Source organism: Dichomitus squalens (genome assembly GCF_000275845.1).
Source record: "Dichomitus squalens LYAD-421 SS1 unplaced genomic scaffold DICSQscaffold_17, whole genome shotgun sequence".
Taxonomy (NCBI): Eukaryota; Fungi; Basidiomycota; class Agaricomycetes; order Polyporales; family Polyporaceae; genus Dichomitus; species Dichomitus squalens.
In genome coordinates this window covers 32,781-53,031 of record NW_006766899.1, presented here as the reverse complement: position 1 = coordinate 53,031, position 20,251 = coordinate 32,781, and the positions used below count along the sequence as shown (strand labels likewise).

Sequence of the window (20,251 nt, the reverse complement as noted above, 5' to 3'; positions counted from 1 at the left end):
TCGACGTTCGGCGACGACCCCGTAGGCGAGCGGCGAGGAGCCAAAAGGGGAGAAGAGAGGGTAAGAGGGATAAACATATCAGAAAACTCGACGGGGCAGAGCGGTGGTCGGCACGAAGGCACGAGACCGACGAAAGCTAGTCTTCACGCAAGCAGCGACAGACTAGTCCCAATGACCAAGTTATACATTAGCACTCGAGGGGAGATACAACGCTATGGTCACTCACCTAGTCCCAATGATCAAGAGGTCGAGATGGGGACTAGGGAGCACCTAAGGGGGTCCTTATATACTAGAGGGGCTGCTTAGCAACCAAGGACAAGGCGCGAGAGCGAGGCAGTGAAGATGACAAAGGGGGAACAAAGGGCGAGAAAGAAAAGGCAAGGGCATGGCGATCACGGGAACGTAGCATGCGGCTGTGGGAAAGTATCTACAGTGTCCAAACTGGGATGAGCTAGGAAAGGAAATGGTCCGGAAATGGAAGGTGGGCGTCAAAGGGAAGGGAATGGGCGGCAAAAAGGGGCGTCTGTCCAACGTCCGTGACAATGACCGAGCAGAGTGGTGAAGGGGTATCTTAGACATTGAATGCACAAGTTCTCTCGTGGCGATTTTCAAGTTGGAGCCTAGTTCTCGAGATATTGTAAGAATTGAAAATCTACACGAGAGAATATGTTCTACACGTCATTCCCTACAACTTTTGAGTGAGCATCCCAGGCTCAAAACGCGCTCAGAGCGCAAAAGAATGTAAGCGCCGTGCCCACTGGGAAGGGGGAGAGGATTAAGCGCCTCTCAGCCACCGACCAGAGCGGTAGTGGTCGCTGTGCCTTCGGCATCAGCAAAAGTGTAAAAATCTTTTGCCGTATTGCCCGTTCAGGCAATACTCAGCGAGAGCGCGCAATATACGTCAGATCATGCGCTGTCATGGGTGGTCTTGCAATGTCGTAAATATATTGCAAGACCTTGCAATATCCTACAAGACCAGGCAATATCGGCAATACTGGGCAATATTTCGCATTATTGCAGGTATTGCGAGGTATTGCCGGTATTGCGCGCTCTCGGAATACATTTCCGGTATTGCAAGACCATGCCACAAATGGCGCTTCAGGCAATGTTTGCAATCCTGTAGGATATTTTTACACTTTTGCTGATGGCTCATGTCCTACAAGTACTGGAGTGAGCCATGCTCATCTCGGCCAAGCGAAACAATTCACAATGCATATAATACTTCTTACACATCTGTACTACGGTTTATCCTGCCTGTGAGGGGAACAAACCCTTGGAAGTCCCATTATACCACTAAGATCCTCGAGAGCGCCTCATCGGAGTCGAACATCGAGGTCGGGTAGATGAGAGCGGAAGACTATCTCTGAGCGCTATCGTTATATAAGCAGAACATCGGCTAGCGGGCGCTGCCTATCCCCACATATGTACTCCCGCCCAAGCCGTCCAGTCACTCCAGTGCTCCATATCGGGAATTGCCGAGGGCGATGCATGGTCCATTCGGGTTTCGCCGATCTATGTCGGTGACATGGCTTCCTCTGTGAGGGACAATTTGTTCTGTTATGCAGGACATAAAAGCGCAACAAGTCCCCTGCGTTCACCTATCCTCTTAACCTGACGGCGGATTTGGGAAGGCGGCAATGACGGACGAACGCAAAGATGTCCGACAGAACCGCTTCGTGCTGTGAGCATTGTCGCCGCCGTTGGACCGTGGCGCCCTGGGGCTATACATGGAGTTTAGCTTGTGGAGTATGTTGTCCACCTTCAGTGCCAGAGACTGAGACTGGCACAACTAACAAGCTGCTACATGTTTGTCAGTCAACCTCCGACCGGATCGACGTGGACGAGATATTCACCAAGCTTGAGGAGGCCCACGTAAGTCCTTGCCGCCACGTGGACTCACCCATTTTTCTAATGACATGCTATCCCGAAAACCAACGTGTAGGCAACGTGTAGGAGGCGACAGTCACCTATCGCTAATGCATAGATAGCTGGTCCGCTGAAGATAGGATCACCGCTGTCACGGCACTACTGTTTTCTGGCTATCAGCCTGAAAAGAAGACCGCGCAGTCAACGTGTCGAAGAGCCACGACCGGGCTTTCAAGATCCACCCCGGCTAACCTCGGTAATTTGTCTTCGGCATGGAAGTTGAGCATAGTGGGACCGATGAAGCGATGAAAGCCGACTCTCCGTGGTCGTTCTGATTTTCTAGCTTATAAGTAACCCGGTCCCTTGTAGTGTTCCAACATCACATCTCTCGCTGCTTGCCAGTCTCGCTGATTGGTAGGTCTGATTTCTTCCTTGCTGGCGACTTTACTCTGTTGCTGAACGGCCTTTGCTTTAAAGCTCATCGGACGCACTTTCCTGTCTCCAACACATATCGTCATCCACTCCACAGGTGTGTTATTCCTTCTGTTGTCTCTTCTCTTCGTATAGCTCATGTCGTTATAATTTGTGATGCGCCTATTGAACACCCGAACTGGCGAGTTTGTGTGGGTCGATGACCCGCGAACAGTCCAATTTGCTATTCTATCTCACGTCTGGGTAAGAAAAGGCAGCCCCAACTATCCCGAGCAAACATACCAGGACCTTGTTCAGTTGCACCTCGTGAAGGGGAAGCATGGCGAATCCGTTCTTCCATTCCTCTCTGACAAGGTGCGACGCTTCCTCGAGATCGCCCAAAACGACGGCTTCGAACTCGGCTGGGTTGACTCGTGTTGCATTGACAAGACTAGCTCGTCCGAGCTCTCTGAGTCCATCAATTCTATGTTCAATTGGTACGGCTACGCTGCCGTTTGCTATGCATTCCTGCACGACGTTACGGCCCCTGGTTCATCGGATGCCGTCGTCTGGGAGAGCGAATTCCGGGACAGCGAGTATTTCCACCGCGGCTGGACACTACAGGAGCTCATCGCATCTAGTATTGTTATCTTCCTTTCCAATGACTGGAAGACCATTGGCTCGAAGCACACTCTCGCGCCCCTCATAGAGGAGATCACCAAAATCGACAGCGCCGTCCTCACTTTCGACAAGCCGCTCGAAGCTGTTCCCGTCGCGCGTCGCATGGCGTGGGCAGCAACGAGGGTCACCACTCGGGTCGAGGATGAGGCGTACTCGATGATGGGCATCTTCGGTGTCAACATGCAGACCAATTACGGCGAGGGACGATATGCCTTCAAACGCCTCCAGGAGGAGATTCTCAAGCGAACCCCGGATCAGACAATCTTTGCTTGGGGTCGCTTTCTGTCCAACTGTGCATTCACGTTCGCAAACGCAGAGCGCAGAGACATATCTTCCACGCCTCACCTTCCAAACACTCCATTCCCGAAACAGTACCTCTTCGCATCGTCACCCAAGGACTTCAAAGACTCTGCTGATCTCATCCACCTCTCGCGCGATGAGTTCGCGCGCAGGCTCGGAATCTCCTCAGAAGATGACGCTTACCAAGTGTTCACGCCCACTCCCTACGGGATGCAGACACGTGTTCCCCTCGTCGCCGTGTCTTTGACGGATCCCCACTCAGATGCCCCCACTCAGATGCCCCCACTCATCTTGCGCTTCTTGCTTGTGAGGATCCTCACAAGGGATTACTGGCACTTCTCTTGCACCGACGAGGCCATGCCTCCCAAGCGGAGTACTCTGTTGGGACCATCGTCGGTAGCATCCGTGACCTCGTGGGCTCGGATGAACCTTTCTCTGCATCGACGCTCTGGTCCAACTACAACCGCGCTACGTATGTGTCCGACGAACTTCTTGACACTCTCCGTTCCTCCTTGCGCATGACTGGCGTATACATCCCTCACTATCCCTCTCACAACGCCAACCTTCTTGAACGCGACACGCCCATCCATGCCGAGCTTCGCGAGTCGCGCCTTGGCGACCGGATCGAAATCCGCCTTTCCGCTTGGTCCCGCAAACTACTCTTCATGCAGGGATATCGTGTCTCCCCCGCCGCCAAAGAGGATGACCCTCTCCCCCAGCGTCCGCTGACGCGCACTTTGTCGGAGTCATCTACCATAGGAGTATTAAACAGCACTGGGGACTATGTCGCTATCAAGGTCGGGCGTTGCAGCTGCGACTTTGGTGAGAGTATGGGGCTGCTTGGTGTCCTAGTTTCTCCGCGAGACGGTAGGATTGTCAACGGCGCTCGGCTCGGGGACCAACACTCGATCAATCATCCCGTTCACATCCGCTCTTGGTGCTTCCGCAGCGGCACCGCTTCGAAGGAGTTTTCAATTGAGACTCAAGCAGGAAGAATGCTCACGCTGCGGCTTTCGCTGACCCGGGACTCTGCTATGCCCAGCTCTGGCGGGGATAATCCGAGACCCTCGAGGTACCGCCTAGGCGTAGAAGTGCGCTCGAACAGCACAGTGCCTTCTCCGGTGTCCCATGGCTCCGCACTGCCTTTGCCAGCCATCAAAGGTTTCCAAGAGCCATACCCTACTTCCCAACTTCCGCATATGTACGCCAATCACGGTAGCCCTCGGTCGCACGCCTGTCTAGGATCGCATTTGCCCAGGAGCGAAATGCTGTCGGTTCCGAGTCGGACAGGTTCTCATCATTCCGGGAGCAGCATGACAATGCGGAACAGTTCTGACACTCTCCTTGAGGCTGAGCGTATGTGGCCGCAGTCTCCTGAGAGTATTCGCGTGCACGCTCCCTCGAATGCCGCACAGGACTCAAGACACGCGACACACTCGCCTTCTCCGTCGCACCGGGGCGGAGTCCCTCGCGTGCTACGCGAGCCGTGGGCTGACTACGACAACGAGGGACGGCACCACCCAGCTCGCACGCGTAGGCGCAGCGCCCGCCGCCACGACTCCATCGCTTGGGAGCATGGACGTCGCCCCGACTCCGATGATGACTATTCCGAGCAAGAGTCCGAGCCTGAAAGGCAGTCGTTCGATGACGGCCCACATGAAGAGGACTGCCCCAGTCCGATGCTGCCCGAGGAGCCAACGTGTATACGACTGCCGTCGACACCAAGACCCGAGGACGTGCGCTTCGTAGGGCAGGACGCAGCCATCTACCAGGAATCCAGTTATCTCCCCACTAGGATTCGAGTTCGGAAAGGCTACACACTACCGACGCATCCTTACATCCAGCCAACCGATACCGATACGAGAGCTTCCGGTGGATGGAATACTTCAGCGCCAGGTATTCCTGAGGAACCCCCTAGCAGGCACTATTCGCCGAGCTATGAAGCACCTGATGTCGATGACGCGCATCGTGCAGGTAGACGACTGCACGAATCCCGGCGTGGTACACTCCCAGACCACTGCAGGCATCCGCCCGCATTCGATCACCCGCGCACAGTAGACCCACGAGCGGACAATGTTGAAGGCACTCGCGGACCGATCCGTATACGGACATCAACGCGAGACGGTCCCAACCGTGCTGTGCGGCGGGAGCCGCATATGATGTAGATATTCGCCGCCCTCGGATAGAGTTTGCACGAGTCTTTCAGAATGTGGAGCAAGAGGACGAAGGAGGGTTAATACTCCATTTCAACGCAAGTGATTCTCAGAAGAACCACTTTCTAGCCCGATTATCACTTATCACTTGGCTCATGAGAACGCTCTTGTTACCTTGTTCAATCCCGGCATCTATTTTTCAGATCGATATTGACGTTGGGTCGACGGGCGTTGGAGGGCGAGCTGAGGCGGCTCCATTCCGATGGGCGACCCAGCCAAATTGGCGGACCCACAGCATCATGAGGCTCGGTCCATTGAGTCCGATCCGGAGTCGTTCGTGGCCCCTCGCTGTCACACTGCACCTCCTAAGTTAGTTAGTGCATGCTCCCGGCTATAGCTGATCCCCTTTTCCCTTTCCCAAGACGTTGAAATCTTCACGAATTTGGAACCACAACGATCACAACCCCGTAGACACGCTTTGGAGTGTTTAGCGGGCCTTCGACCGGGACGTACGGAAAGAGAGCCCTTCGCATGTCGCCGTACAAGTACGTAAAGGGCGACGGAACAGCTTGCAGGATTGCGAACGAGTACTCCCGCGCCATTAGGAGAGCACTCTGGAGCAGGCAAAGGCGCCAGCGACAATTTGGGGCGGTCTCCTGTCACTGTATCAACTCCAGTCTGGTCCATCGTGTGTGGGACTCCGTCGGCGTTCGCTAGCGTGCATGAACTGCATCTACATGGGCGCTCAGATCAGCGAATGGCGTGTGTACCAACGTGAATTCCATTCAAAGGGCGCTGTTCATGAACACAGTTTTGAGTCGTCAGTCTCGTATCGAGGTAAGTATGCGCATCTCCACATCACGGCATCGCGTGCGGCCAAGTAAGTCATCGCTCCGTCTACCCCTCTTGGCCCTCCTCCTCGACCTCGAAGGCGCAGCAGAACGTCTCCCGGTCCAGCAACACCATCCCCTTCCCGTCCGGCGCCCACCGCAAGTCCCGCGTCTCGAACTTCTCTGTAGCGCGCCAAGGCGTCCATTCAGCTTCCATTGTCTTACGCATCCATACGAGAGAGGACACTCACGCGCAGGTACCCCGACGCATTCCGCCACCTCGGACTCCCCGTCGTCCTCTCCCGCCGCGCGCGAGTCGGGCTCGGACACCCACTCGTCGCTCCAGAGGTACACGCTCTGGCTCCCGCACGCGACGGCGAGACGGCCCGCCCGCCCGGGGTCGGGGTTCCACCGCGCCGCGGTGACGGGCTGTGTGTGCAGAAGGACAGTGCGGAGCTGTGGGATGCCGACTTTCTCTGGGGGTGTGGTTGATGCATTCGTAGACGGCGATGCAGAGGAGGGGGTGCCGGGGAAGTCGTAGAGCAAGACGGTGGTAGGGGATGCGCCGGAGCGCACGAGGAGCAGCGTGCCGGAGGTGTTGAATGCGAGCTGCGTCGTCCCCGACATCGAACCTGAGCCGGAGCCTGAGGCGAGCCCGAGGCGGCCGGATGCGGCGCGGGTGGTGGGCTTTGTGGGCTTTGTGCGCACGTGGGAAGCGGAAGTGGGGAGGGTGAAGGGAGGCTGTATTCGCTCGTCTGTAGAGAATGATGATTCTTCAGATGGACATAGTAGGGAGGCGGAACACTTACAGGAAAGAAATCCTCGGCCATGTGTTGCATCCAGCCAACCTGACGGTTCGCGCCAGATACGCTGCGGAAATGATGTCAGAGTGTCTGTAAAGGTTCATATCACAATGCTCACCACGCCAGCGGGTATTCGAGTGGGTAAGTCAAGCGTAGCGAGAGGATTCCAAGTAAGACTCTCCAGGATGTGCACCTAGAACGTTTCGTTTCGTTGTGGGTTTTGACCGTGAACGCGTTACGGCGAGCGCACCTTGTCATCCGATCCGGCGACGGCAAGGAACAGTCCAGAGGGATGCCAGGAAACCATCCTGATACCAAAACCTGGGTCTGGTTCAGGGCAGAACGTGCCTACAACGTTGCCTGCCAAAGTCACAATATAGAGCTTATACTAGAGATAGGTATCAGCAACTATTACTCCATGAGAGGGTGGGGTCAATGGCGAACGCACTTCAAGTGGACCCTCCCAAACGGCAAGGTAGTTGCCCGTCGGCGAGAGGGACAGTGAGGAGAGGGAGCCCGTCGGTAGCGGGAAGTGCTGCAGCGGGAACGCGTGCCGTGACCGATAATGGACGAGTGGGACATACAGTATGATGTCATGTCATGAAACCGCGCATGGGCGCACGGATTGACGGGCGACGCACCCTGACGAGGCGGTATGCTTCGTGTGCGTCGTACACACCGAGGGTGTCCTTGGACTTGTGGCGCTCGGCAAGCACAAAGTAGCGCGAGTCTCGCCGAAAGGCATAGCCTGCGTCCACATTTGAGCAAAGGTTTTGTGTCAGTATTAGCACCCGGACACTATAGTTATCAGACGTACCGCGATCTGGGTGTATGGGATACTGGATGTAGGTCGCAGCGCCCGTCACGAGCGACCACATTGTCACTCGTAGCTGCAACACAGGTTGCACGAAATGCAGTCTGTTTAGTTGGGATAGGAGGAGTCCACTGCAAAGACTTACGCCCCACTCGGAGAAGCACAGGACTGTCCGTCCATCTGGTGCCCACTCCGCCTTCACCAGACCCTCTGACCCCGCCTCGATCCTGGCGCTCCACGTTTCGTCCCTGAGCTTGAAGACACTGACTACTCCGCTCTTTGCACACGCACCAAGAACATATTCAGAGTCGCAGGACCACCCTGCATGCGTGATCCACGCGCTCGAAATAGTCTCTCCTGATCTATCCCTCAGAGATGATGGGCCGGCAATGACAGCGTTGGACAATGCAGCAGACGTCGGTGAAGGCGTAGAGTCGACGAGCCAAGTGCGGGCGATCTGGAAGGAATCTGAGCGGCGGACGATGAGACGGTCTTGGACGGCGGTAAGGAGGAAGTGGGTGCCCGGACTGAAAGAAACAAGAGAGGCTGTCTGCTTGTATATCTCGGTGAAGTCCATCACGGATCGTCCTCTGAACGGCTGAGATGCGATCGCATTAAGGACGCTGGCGAAGGCGATGGTGGAGGAGCAGAAGGAACTTAGGAAGACGCGTGGGGACGCGCACGCGACAAGGCGCGCCCCCGGACACGCGACGCGCCGCGTTACAGCCGGTTTCAGCTCGCCTGTCGTGAGAGCGCCGCGCCGCGTCTCGTCGTTTCCCCCCTCCTAAGCGCCCCCAAGCAAACTTGGGACGACGATACCTCCTCGACTGCTCAACATATTCATCTCTTTCTTGCATATTCTGACTCAGGGATGCGACGCGCAGGGCACGGAATCAATGTGGCCGCTCGTATATCGGACGTTCCACTCGCCTTCGGTCAATTTCACGCCCTCTTCTGCATCTGTCGCGCATATATCCTTGGACAACCCATGGAGATACCCAGAAGGCTCACTGGAAGCTGTTGGCGGATGTTACGGAGGGCATATGGTGCAGAAGAGGCCGATATGTACGTATTCTATATTCTGCGAAGGGTTCTGGTGCATGTCTAGTATACCACTCTGTCGTATATCGTCAAATCCAACACGTCTTTGCTACGAAACATGTCACATATGTCCACCGTAAGCCTACAAACTCATGCAATTGTGCCGGTTGCCAATTGTAGTGTTCTACAAGCTCTCCTTTGCAGCTGCAATCTACCCACCTCGTCTGTTCGTCCCTCCTACTCAACAGTGACTACATGGCCCCCGATGCCTTGCGAGACCACAGATATTATGGAGGTGCAAATTACTCACAAACTCATGGTGTCTGGTGCTCCCCGACGAGGACTTTGAGCTGGCCCAAGAGGGCTGCCACCTGAGCCCACCCTATGGTGGACGTGATTGTCGCTGGACACCTCGCCTTTGAACACAGAGCCCTTGGTAGTGTCTTTTCTTCACCATCCCGACTGTTTCTGGAAGAGTACACGATGCCATTCAGACAACAACGCTGTCTGAGTCCAGTAGGGAGTTGGAAGAGCAGGAATGCCCAGAAGTTGGTGACATCGGGTTGGCGCGACTTCAATCCAATACCGTGCCCTGCGCGTCATGATCCTGAGCCGGAATATGCAAGAATGAGGTGGCTACATTGAGCAGTCGAGGAGATATTGTCGTCCGAAGTTCCATTGGGGGCGCTTAGGAGGGGAAAACAGGCAAATGCGCGAGACGCGGCGCGACGCTCTCGCGACAAGCGAGCTGAAACCGGCTGTAAAAGCAAGTCCAGACATGCCTACGAGCCGCCACACTACTAATGTAGTATCCACCAGCTAATCAGGCAGCTGGAGTGGATATTGCTCATGACAAGGAGGGCTAGAGGAGACAGCCAACCCCGGGTCGCTCACGGCCTTTGCGGGTGGGCCGTCGAAGAGATCAGGCATTGAAGATTGAGATATCCCTTGATCGTGCAACAGACGACCTGCGCCATCTCCAATACCATAGCGTCTACGTGTACGTCGAGGTCTGATCAGTGATATATGTATGGCTCCCTTGTTTGTGTCCGAGCTGCAATCATCGGCGGATTCAAAGTTCGTGACCCGAAGGTCCTTCGGCAAAGGGAGCGCCCCCAAGGCCGGTTGTTGCCGAAGGTGCGGGAACTGCCGGCACGCGGACGGACGGTGACGAGACTGGTTCGGACGACGACCAGCACATTTCCTACGTCCAGCACGCCTTCCCTTTTCCCCCTTCGTCCTCCTCGTCACCGCCATGTTTGCTGCTTCTGCACGCTCTGCAGCTCTCTCCGCTGGTCTCGGACGCCGCGCGGCGAGCACCATCGCGCAAAAGTACTCAAGCGCCGTCTTCTCCGCCGCGCTCAACAAGTCGCCCCAGGTGCTGAGCAAGGTCCAGACGGAGCTCAACGCGATCCAGTCCGCCGTCAAGTCCAACGCCGAGCTCTCATCGTTCATCCACAATCCCACCCTCTCCACCAAGGACCGCTCGGCCGGCCTCCCCGCGCTCTACGCCGCTGCTGGCAAGGAGGGCGTGTCGGACATCACGAAAAACCTGTTCATCGTCCTCTCTGAGAACGGCCGGCTCGTGGAGACCGAGGGCGTGATTGAGGGCTTCAACGAGCTCGTCGCAAACTACAGGGGCGAGCTGAACGTTACCATCACGAGCGCGGCGCCCCTCCCGAAGGACATCCAGACGCGGTTGGAGACCCTGCTGAAGCAGTCGCAGGCTGCGCAGCAGGCCAAGTCGCTGAAGATCACCAACAAGGTGCGTGCAAACTGCTTCATTGATGATGGACTGATGCAAACATGAACGCTCCGCTCCGCAGATTAATCCCGCTGTGCTCGGTGGTGTGGTTGTCGACTTCGGTGAGAAGACTATCGACCTCAGCGTCGCGTCGCGTGTCAACAAGCTCAACAACCTCCTCTCGCGTATGTTCTTATGTGTTCGCACTCACTGCAGTAAATTCTCATTCATGTCGCCAGAATCCGTATGAGCTTAGTGAGGTCGTGTTTGGGGCATATAGTAGGTGCTGGTGGAACAGCTGTCCTGCAAAAGTATATGTTATACTCGTTGCGGACGCTCAATGCATAGATGTGCACAGCATTTTATGTCTGTTTTCTTCACATGGGATTGGCATTTTGCCCCCCGGGTGGGAACCCACGACTCGACTCACAAGAGTTTTGGTCCTTCCGAACAACTCCCTGCTGGCCGCTGTCACGTAGCATGTCACGACGGCAGTTTGCGCCTAGAGCCGTCGTGAGGTCTGAAGGAACATAGACAGGAGATTTGTAGGTGAACCTAGAGTGGCGTGTGAGGACCATCTATCAACGACACATACAAGTAGCTAGGGCGGCATGAACGCGTCCAATCATGTCTGAGGTATGTACATGGTCCCTGGTCCTCTGATCTCATTCCCGCTCAAAACGTCTTCCTTTGTGCTGCGGTAGTCTTACAGGGGCTTCCCGACCACGTTGTTGTCCGCCTATAGCAAGGCGTTCCTGGACGAGCTATAAGCTTTGCAGCGCCTTTCATGAGGCCTCGTGTGGGGTATATGAGTCTCCGCGAACGGGTTCCTCTCGCTATCTACCCATCTTGCTCCTCCCTCGTTCTCCTACTCGTCTCACCATGACGGCTTTTGGAGAGCGTGTAGATCTAACCGCAAACTTAGCCTCCATCCTCAGACGATATCCATTCAGCACTGGCTTGTTTCGTGAAATACTGCAGAATTCCGATGATGCGCGTGCGACGAAGCAGGTAAGTAATTGTTAATTGATCCTATGTCGCAGGCGCTTATCAGCGTCCTCTGGTCGTCGTAGGTGTTTGTGTTGGACCGACGGCAGTTTGGCACGAAGACTCTGATCAAAGACGGTCTGAGTCACTTGCAAGGCCCTGCCTTTCTTGCATACAATGATGCCGTCTTCTCCGACGCCGATTGGGAGGCCATTCGGACTGTCAGCGAGTCGTCCAAAACCGGGGACACTGAGTGCGTAGTCCGCTATGATATTTTGTCGAGTGGTGGGTCTGATGGTGGATGTCAGGAAAATCGGAAAGCATGGATTAGGTTCTCGCGCTTACTATCACGTATGACATCTGTTCCGTGGTCTCTCTGTCTGCTGTACTGATACATATGGTACAGCTCACCGATAATCCGCAATATCTCTCCGGCGGCTACCACGTTGTCTTCGATCCCCATAGATGGGCCTTCGGTCAGGGGGGTTGGAAGCAGTCGCTGGAGGAGATCGCGCGGGACTACCCCGATCAGCTTGAGCCTTTCAGTTCCCTACTCCCTCATGGAGATCGCACGAGTCTCCCAGGAACAATTGTTCGTCTTGCCCTGCGCCCTGCGACGGCAGCGAGTCGGATATCGAGCAAGAAGGTGACCGCGGACGAGATTCACGATCTCCTCCTGGACTTCGTTCGGAAGGAGTTAGACGTCGCGTTGCTCTTCCTCTCCCACCTCACCTGTATTGAAGTGAGGGAAATTGGCGTCGACGGTGCAGCCAAAACGCTAGCGTCAGTTACTGCAAGCTTGCGACCCCCGGTCCCCAGACTCTACAGCCGTACAATCAGTACTACTATCGAAGCCTCCGCCTCCACCACTCGGGAATGGTCTATCATCCACGCGTCCTTCGAGATGGAAGAAGGCGTCGAATTGCTGTGCAAGTCGCTGGAGGCTAGCAAAGAGTGGGTCGAAGGAGAGGTCGTGCGCGAGAAGCTTCGTCCCAACGTAGCGCTGGCCTTCCCTACCAATGCATCGCAGGGGTTCCGTGGCCGGCTTTTCACATATCTCCCTCTCCCCCTTGTCACCGGCTTCCCGTGCCATATCCATGGCGTCTTTTCCCTCACCGACTCACGCCAGAACTTGCGCAACCCCTCGGAGACCATCATGCGCGAAACCGCAGACGCGTACGTCGTTCCGTATCATCTCGCCAATGCACACTAATATCCTCTACTTGCAGGCTCGCAGTGGCATGGAACAAGTTGCTGTTCAACACGCTGATCCCTCGCACATGGCTGGAGTTCCTCGAAGGCATCGCAGCCGGACTCTCGCCTACGTCCCTGTACGACTCACTACCTCCGCTTCAGGACCAAAATACGAGCGGCGATGCGATGTACTGGACGTCGCTCCTTCGCGATCTCGTCAAGCTCGCTGACGAGCGCGTTGCAAGAATTTGGCCTGTGTTCGGTCTTGCGGGTCCGCCTCAGGCCATGCGTTATGCCTCTCTTCAAGATGTACTCGTTGCGGGGTCGGGAGATGATCAGACGCAGCTGCATGCGCTCGCTAGGGCTGGTGTGGACATCGTCGTACCTCCATCGGAGCTCCGCCGCGTCCTGCTGGACATCCGTTCCGCGCAGGAGCTCACGCCGACCAGTGCGCGGCCGAGGCTAGTGGTGAGTTTGTGTGCTGCTCTGTCCGTGGCCTCTAGTTGACGAGACCGTGCAGGCTTCCGAGAGCCTTCGCAGCCTCTCCCCGCACGAGAAAAATCGCGTCGTCGAGTTCCTTCTCAGGTCGCATGATCTGCGGGAGCTAATTGACGTTCCTGTCTTCACTCTGATCTCTGGTGTGACTGCTGCTTTGCAGGCCTATCGCAGGGATCAGCAGGTCGTGCATGTGCTTTTGGACGAAGCGGCCACGGAAGTGTTCGGCCAGTTCGGTACGAATGCTATCAGCCTCCGCGACGTGCCTCCGGTGGCGTGTACGCTTCTTGTGGGCAGTGGTCGTGGAGCGCTCAACGTCTGTCCTCTTGACCGCGATACAGTTATTGCCTACATTCAGTCTGCGCGCAGCGACTTTGCTTCTTCTAAGACTTCCACGAATAGCGCATGGTCTTGGGGTGAGACGGTTGGATGGCTTGAGAAGTTTTGGACTTGGATCCAGACCAGCTCCTTGGCTGATGGCCTCCAATCTGACCTCAGGCAACTTCCTCTGCTCCCCACGATCGCTGGCGAGACGCGATCGGTCGAGGATCAAGTCTTCTCGCATTCCTGCGAGGTGGCCGACCTCGTTCGAAATGCCTTGTCAAACCTTGGAGTCCACGTACTGGATGCTCGCATTCCCTCCGCGTACCTGGAACGGCAGAAGTGGATCAAGTCGTTGTCCAAGGCCTCGGAGCTGCTAGACGTTTTCTTCACCGTTTCGCTGGTGATAGAGGACGATCACGTGGCGAAGATCCTCCGAGCCCACCTTGCAAGCTGCCTGAGGGATGACGTCAGCCTCACTGGTACTCAGCAAATGACATTGCGCGAGCTTCCTATTCACCTCGTGCTCACCGACAATGTATCCGAGAGTATGCAACCCCTACCTCCGAACAACAGCCTCCACTGTGTCGACAAGCGTCACGACATCGCCCTACCCTTGCCCCTCATTCCGGACGCGACCTTCATCCATTGTACCACAGACCAGCGGCCACTCATCGAGCACCTTGACTACTCTGCCGTTACGCGTCCCCTGACCATGGACCGTCTCTTGCAGCTGCACGCAGATCATTTCTCTATGCAAACCCCCCACGTGCGCATCAAGGTCTTGAGGTATCTCGTCGAACGTAGGTCCGTCCCGAAGCCTTCGATCGCGGAGAAGCTCTGGAGCTCGCCGATTGTACTGGTCGGCCAAGGGAACCGCTTCCTTCCTCCCAAGGATGTTGTAGACCCACAATCTGAGATTGCAGATATCGTCCCACCCTGGGACCCCGACGCTATCTGTCGCGATGATTCCGCCAACTCGGAGACAACCTCGTTACTTGCTGCCTTGAACCTTCTTCGCCGCAAGCTTGATGTAGACTTTGTGGTCGCTCGGATCAGCTCCATCGCCCACTTTGATCCTAGTAGCGAAAAGGGATCCGATCTCGCCAAGAGGTTGTTGTCTGTCATGGACCGAACATGGTTCAACTGGTCCGACGTCTCCTACGATCGTGAACTTGCGTGGCTTCCTACCACGTCGGGCTTGCGGAGGCCAAGCGACTGTCGCGACCAATCTCACGGCATGCTCTGTGACCGCGTTCTACCCATCCTTGATATGCAGCAGCTGCAATCGGTTGTTCTGCGCCGTATGCTTGGCTGGGACGCTCCTGTCCCGTTGGAAACTCTCATGGAGCAGTTCCGGATGATACTCGCCGAACCCGAGCACCCGTCCCATCCGCAGTATCTCATCGCGCTGACGTCGGAATTCGGCCGGCGATTTGGAGACATGACCTCTGCTCAGCTAGATGACGTCGCCGCCATGGCTCGTCAAGCCAGATGGGTGATGACTTCGGGAGGGGTGCTCAAGCAACCAGCCTTCGCTGTTTTCAAGCTCTCCGTGGCATTGTACGGGTTCGGCCAGATCCCGATTGACATTGCGGAACGTCATGGCGTCGAGAAATTCCTTACCCGCATGGGCTGCACGCAAAGGTGAGTTGTATGGATTTTCCAGTACGTGTAGCTAGCACTAACAACAATGCGAGCAGACCCCATAACGATGCAATCATCGACCAGCTGAGACAGCTGCACCAGGCGCAGGCACAGGCGCAGGCCTCGGGGCTATCGGACGGAACGGCGCTAGAATGCGTCCTGTTGTTGCAAGCTCTCGACCATGGTTCACTCACTTCTCTACAACAAGAACGAATCCTGGCTCCTGATGTCCATTCTCGCCTTCGTACGGTACAGGGCTTGTACTACAATGATCTCGGCTCCCGCGCCATTCGCTACGACATCCCGAACGATCGTATCCAAGCTCACAACAACATGCCCCACGCCCTCTGCATTGCATTGCAAATTCCATCCCTAGGTTCATTGCATCTGCAGCCACTTGATCTCGGCTTTGAGGACATGCGGGAGGACCTTACTACGCGCATTGGGAACGTCTTGCGGGCCTACAACATCCAGCAGGCGTTCAACGAGTTTCTCGCAAATGCTTCTGATGCAGGAGCCAGGAAGTTCAACATCATGCTTGACTGTAAGGAAGATCGCCGAGCTGATCCCTCCGAGGTGCTATGCGAGAATATGGCCCAATTTTGCAGAGGTCCGGCACTCGTCGTGCACAATGACGCTGAGTTCACGATGGACGACATTCGTGGCATTTGCCGTGTCGGGCGAGGCGGAAAAGAGGGCAAGGAAGATACAGTGGGACGGTTCGGGCTCGGATCGCTCTCTTTCTATCATTTCTCGGAGGTATGTATGCTCGCTCCTTAACGCATATGACTCTACCTTGAATGTAGTATATGCTGATTGCGTCTTTCCAACGTCCTAGGTCGCCATGATCCTCTCGGGCTCGAACATATTGTTGCTAGATCCAAGCGGCCGTTTTCTCCCTGAAGACTGGAGGTGGAATTCGTACGCAGTATCGCTGGAGAAAATCAAAGGGTACGTATCGCTGCCTCTACTCGAGAAACTGCGTACCGACTCCGTTTCAGTCTCTATCCTGGGCACGTTCGGCTCTTTCATGACCTCTTCGGCTATCAAGGAGAGGACCACTACCAAGGGGTAAGTCCCAAACTAGCCTGAAGAATATGCTGCATTGACTGACAGCTTTGGGAAAGACTATCATCCGGTTGCCTTTGCGAACGGATGCACAAGCTGTTCAAAGCGCCCTCTCAAGACGCTCGCTTTCCACCTGTGACGTGTCGGATATGTTGGAGAGGTATCAGGCAGTTGCAAGTCGTTCTCTCTTCTTCATCGGGATTGAGGAGATCACCGCGTCGGTGAACCAATATGGCAGAAGAGCACCAACCGAGATTTGGTCCGTCACCGCGAAACGTATAGAAGACATCGTCTCCAGTGGGAGTGCCAACCCCCGTCTTCTCATTGATCTCAGCCACTCTTCCCAACCCCTTGGGTGCAAGACGTCTAGTTGGCTCATTGCGACCACCGTGATTGCTCCGGAATCTTTCCCTGATTGGGTCCAATCCGTTGTCGACAGACACCGCCTCAAGCAGGTCAGCATTGCTTTAGCCGCCAAGATCTCCGCGGTCGAGAGAAATTACCTAGAGCAACCGTCCTCCGAGTTCCATTTCTGCTCCTCCTTACCGTTGCCTATTAGTACGTGCCTTCCCATGCATGTCCATGCGTCGTTTGTGCTCGCAGACGATAGGCGGAACATTCGGTGGGATGGGGATGGGATGCTCTACCCAGAGGCCAAATACAACCACTGGCTCCTGTCGTGCATGCTCCCTCCTCTCTATCTTCAAATGTTCGCTCTTTTCAACGAACGTTTTGGCGACAAAGCACCTCTGCCTTGGCCAGGAAACCTCGAACGATTCACTGATCCATTCTCCAAGACCCTCGTCGATGCCTTCTTCAGCGACAATCTCCTTCGTGCAACTCCGCAACGCATCTTTCGTAGCGTCACTGGCCGACTGATTGATCCTTCGACAGCGGTCGTGCGCGGCGGGGAGCCGCAGGCTGTGAAGGACGTCCTCGATGAACTTTGTCCAGAAGACCTTGTCAAATTACCTCCCTACATTCGTTCCAGGGTCCTGAACCTTCCGTTCATCCGAAAGACATCTCCTCAGTACCTCTGCGATCTCATCGCTACTCGCACGCTGCACTTCCTGGACGCTTACAGGAGACATGCCTTGACAGTGGCTCATGTCGAAGCCGTCATTCGATATCTTCTAGCGGAGTCGCCTATGCCTACCTCCAGCCTTGTTGGCTTGCCGCTGCTTCCTCTCGCTGATGGTAGCTTATCGAGCATCAGGGCGGAAGGAGCTCATGAGGACCGGGTCTACACATTACCCAGGGGTGAACGACCATGGCCTCTCTTTCCTGCTACTCGCTTCCTTGACCCTGAGCTTGACAAGGACCTTATCCTGAAGAAAAGTTGGAATGTGGCTTTGTGGGACAAATCTGCTGTCGCCGCTCTTCTACGGTCAACGATCCCTGAAGCCCCACGCCTCGAAGCTTCCGAGAGCGAGTGGTACTGGATCGTAGCTTTCTGGAGATTCTTCCAGTCTGTTTCGAAAAAGTTGCTCACTGCACTCAAGTCTTTCCCTCTCATCCCAACAGAGGATGACCGAATCCTTGTATCCCTGAACTCGGCCATTGCATTTCCGGCGATACTCCCTCCAGCTGCTTTGGATGACGACGCTACATTGGTTCTAGCCTCTCTCCGGAAGCTGGGCGTCGTCGTCGTCAAAACGGTATTTGCCCAAGCAACGTCGCAGTTGCCTCGGCGTGTTCGCGACGAGATGGAGTCAGCCGTCAGGTTCAGCTTTCAACGGATGATACAGATCCTCCACCATTTGAATGAAGACGGGCGCCTCCAGAACAAGTTCGGGAGGTTATCTGACGATGAGCAGACCCGAGTGGCCTTCTGGTTACGCGGTGGCCTTCGAGACATTCCTTCTGTCCGCGCCAATTCACCGAAGCCACAATTCCTCGACGTTGTCCGACACCTTCCGATCTGGCCTACCTCCCGCGGTGGTAGACCGTCTGGACTCCGCCCTCTTTCAGCTACAAGTCTTCGTGTCCTGCCGTCGAGCGTGAAGCCTGTTGATGACATCACCCGATTTCTCCTCACGGATACCAGCTTTGTCGAATGCTCCCATGATATCGTCCGCCTTCAGCTCGCCCAACCTATGTCGTCAGGAGAGCTTTTGCAGCAATTGAAATTCCCCTCCTTCTTCCGCAATTCTGACACTCTCGGTCCGTACAAAACGCTGCTCAACATACTCGTGCAGCTAGGTGACAAGGAGGTGTCGGGTCGCTTGCAGGTTCCCAACGAGAACCTCGAGATGTTGAACATTCATGCGATGTACAAAAGCGATGTCTCCGAATTTACCGCTGCCTTCACGTACAGGGCCAACGAAGTCTTCATACACAGCGACTTGCGTTCATATGAGGCACAGCTGACGTCGCTGGGTCTTCGCCACGCTCTATCATTCGAGAACTTCAAGGCATGCGTCCTAGCTATTGACAAGGACTTCAAGAGGGAGGACCTACGTGACCAGCAGAAGGCCCAATCTGTTTACGGGTGGTACTCAACCCGGCTCCCCCTATCGGTTGCCAACGACAACGACTGGCGCGGGCTGGACTCGTATGCCTTCATTCCGAGGCACCACTCTCGACGCCTTGGAAGTCCCACTGCGTCTGAAGTCGCTCAGTTCGCTGTCTCCCTCCCGCTCATCGTGTCGCCGAAGAAGATCTTGCGCCATCAATACTCCCCGATTGCTTGGACACAGCGTGCTCTGTTCCCTGAGACGCCCAACAAGAAATTGTTCCTGGCGGACGAGGCTGTAGGCGTACCGACCGTCGAAGAAGTGGTGCGTTTCCTTTGCTATGTGCATGATACCAGACTAATTTCGACATCACTTCATCGTCAGGTTGAACACCTTCACGTTCTCGCCACTAAGATTGCCCCTCGATATCCCGGCGACTCAGGTCTCTTAGACGATCTCAAGGCGACGTACGGGTACCTCAATGAACACCACGAGGATTCGCAGAGGTTCATGGTGCGATGCAGGAAGGAGGCGTTGTTCCTCAACGTCGACAATCCGGAGAGCGATTCATGGACGTTTTTGCCTGCATGTCAAATCATGCTCAATGTTTCGGACGAGGACGGATTTTGGGAAGTACGCGATTTCCTTCGACCCTTCCGGGACCTTCTAGTGGTGAGCGGTGCTTTCGAGATCAAGATTCCGAAGGCTGCTCCGCCTCCTACGACTTCAGCCGAAGGGTTGTTGATCCGGCTTCGCGCCTCTCTCGACGAGCAGCGCCGCAACAAGCTGCTGACGGACGTCATTTTCCGAATCACGGGCGAAGGAGAAGCCGGCCACGAGGGAGATCTTTGGGCTCATCGAGCGCTATTAGTATCAGCGAGCGATTATTTCAATCGGCTGTTCTGCGGACAATCAGGGTTTTCCGAGAGTCGTGCCGCGTCTGTTGAGGATCCCGTGGTCATGTCGATGGAAGACGAACTGGAGTTGCACTGTACAGGGCTTGTGCTTGGTGAGTTCTTTGAACGCTATCGAATATAGGTTCCAGCGGAGATCTCACTAGTATGCCTGCGTAGATTACATCTATACCGGGCAGTTCGAGGAAACGCAGGATCGCGAGTGTTTACTCGAAATGATGACATTGTCTCATCGCTGGGAGCTCAAAGACGTCCAAGCACATGCCGAAGCGCTGCTCGTCCCAACCATCACCCCCGGGACCTATCATGAATGTGAGTTCCCGCATTATGTTTTCTTTGCTTCATTCATCAATCGAGCTGTTGCTCTTGTAGTACGACAACGTGCTGAGGCGATTGAAGCTAAGTATCTACTGGAGAAGATCGATGAGTTTGAGCGCGACAATGCCTACGTTCTTGGAGATATGGCGTGAAACTCAGGTCCCGATGCATAGGGGCAACGATTGATACGAGAGGGTTGCGTTTTCCT

General features: G+C 55.4%; 4 protein-coding genes across 4 annotated transcripts; 2 read left to right on the top strand and 2 right to left on the bottom strand.

The window, feature by feature from the left end:
* Nucleotides 1–2,454: 2,454 nt before the first annotated feature.
* Nucleotides 2,455–3,231, top strand: DICSQDRAFT_21384 (HET-domain-containing protein; the record flags this gene model as incomplete). The annotated part of the gene is made up of 2 exons (XM_007366275.1): nucleotides 2,455–2,541; nucleotides 2,572–3,231. Coding segments are annotated over 2 exons (747 nt in total), but the record flags the coding sequence as incomplete, so codon positions are not given.
* A 752-nt stretch (nucleotides 3,232–3,983) lies between these two features.
* DICSQDRAFT_137048 (uncharacterized protein) lies at nucleotides 3,984–4,435 on the bottom strand. The gene has a single exon (XM_007366274.1). The coding sequence runs from the start codon at nucleotides 4,412–4,414 to the stop codon at nucleotides 4,241–4,243; it is 174 nt and encodes a 57-aa protein (XP_007366336.1). The 5' UTR covers nucleotides 4,415–4,435; the 3' UTR covers nucleotides 3,984–4,240.
* A 1,750-nt stretch (nucleotides 4,436–6,185) lies between these two features.
* On the bottom strand, nucleotides 6,186–8,471 carry DICSQDRAFT_106843 (WD repeat-containing protein 8). The gene is made up of 9 exons (XM_007366273.1): nucleotides 8,004–8,471; nucleotides 7,862–7,934; nucleotides 7,686–7,792; nucleotides 7,493–7,579; nucleotides 7,295–7,432; nucleotides 7,163–7,237; nucleotides 7,051–7,111; nucleotides 6,493–6,996; nucleotides 6,186–6,424 (listed from the first exon to the last, which is right to left on the bottom strand). The coding sequence occupies exons 1-9, from the start codon at nucleotides 8,433–8,435 to the stop codon at nucleotides 6,309–6,311; spliced, it is 1,593 nt and encodes a 530-aa protein (XP_007366335.1). The 5' UTR covers nucleotides 8,436–8,471; the 3' UTR covers nucleotides 6,186–6,308.
* A 1,604-nt stretch (nucleotides 8,472–10,075) lies between these two features.
* DICSQDRAFT_181063 (uncharacterized protein) lies at nucleotides 10,076–20,195 on the top strand (the record flags this gene model as incomplete). Its single annotated transcript, XM_007366272.1, has 15 exons — nucleotides 10,076–10,664; nucleotides 10,726–10,828; nucleotides 11,569–11,654; nucleotides 11,717–11,883; nucleotides 11,939–11,981; nucleotides 12,037–12,806; nucleotides 12,860–13,292; nucleotides 13,345–15,287; nucleotides 15,344–16,046; nucleotides 16,126–16,238; nucleotides 16,289–16,358; nucleotides 16,415–19,135; nucleotides 19,196–19,820; nucleotides 19,885–20,037; nucleotides 20,098–20,195. The coding sequence occupies exons 1-15, from the start codon at nucleotides 10,155–10,157 to the stop codon at nucleotides 20,193–20,195; spliced, it is 8,538 nt and encodes a 2,845-aa protein (XP_007366334.1). The 5' UTR covers nucleotides 10,076–10,154.
* Nucleotides 20,196–20,251: the final 56 nt, after the last annotated feature.

What these genes read in the sequence shown, in the direction of transcription:
- DICSQDRAFT_106843 (XM_007366273.1), bottom strand. Translation starts at nt 8,435, where the DNA reads ATGGACTTCACCGAGATATACAAGCAGACAGCCTCTCTTGTTTCTTTC. An exon ending in TCGCCGGATCGGATGACAAG is followed by an intron (nt 7,238 to 7,294) that starts GTGCGCTCGCCG and finishes GAAACGTTCTAG; the next exon opens with GTGCACATCCTGGAGAGTCT. An exon ending in TGGCCGAGGATTTCTTTCCT is followed by an intron (nt 6,997 to 7,050) that starts GTAAGTGTTCCG and finishes CATTCTCTACAG; the next exon opens with ACGAGCGAATACAGCCTCCC.
- DICSQDRAFT_137048 (XM_007366274.1), bottom strand. Translation starts at nt 4,414, where the DNA reads ATGGCTGGCAAAGGCAGTGCGGAGCCATGGGACACCGGAGAAGGCACT.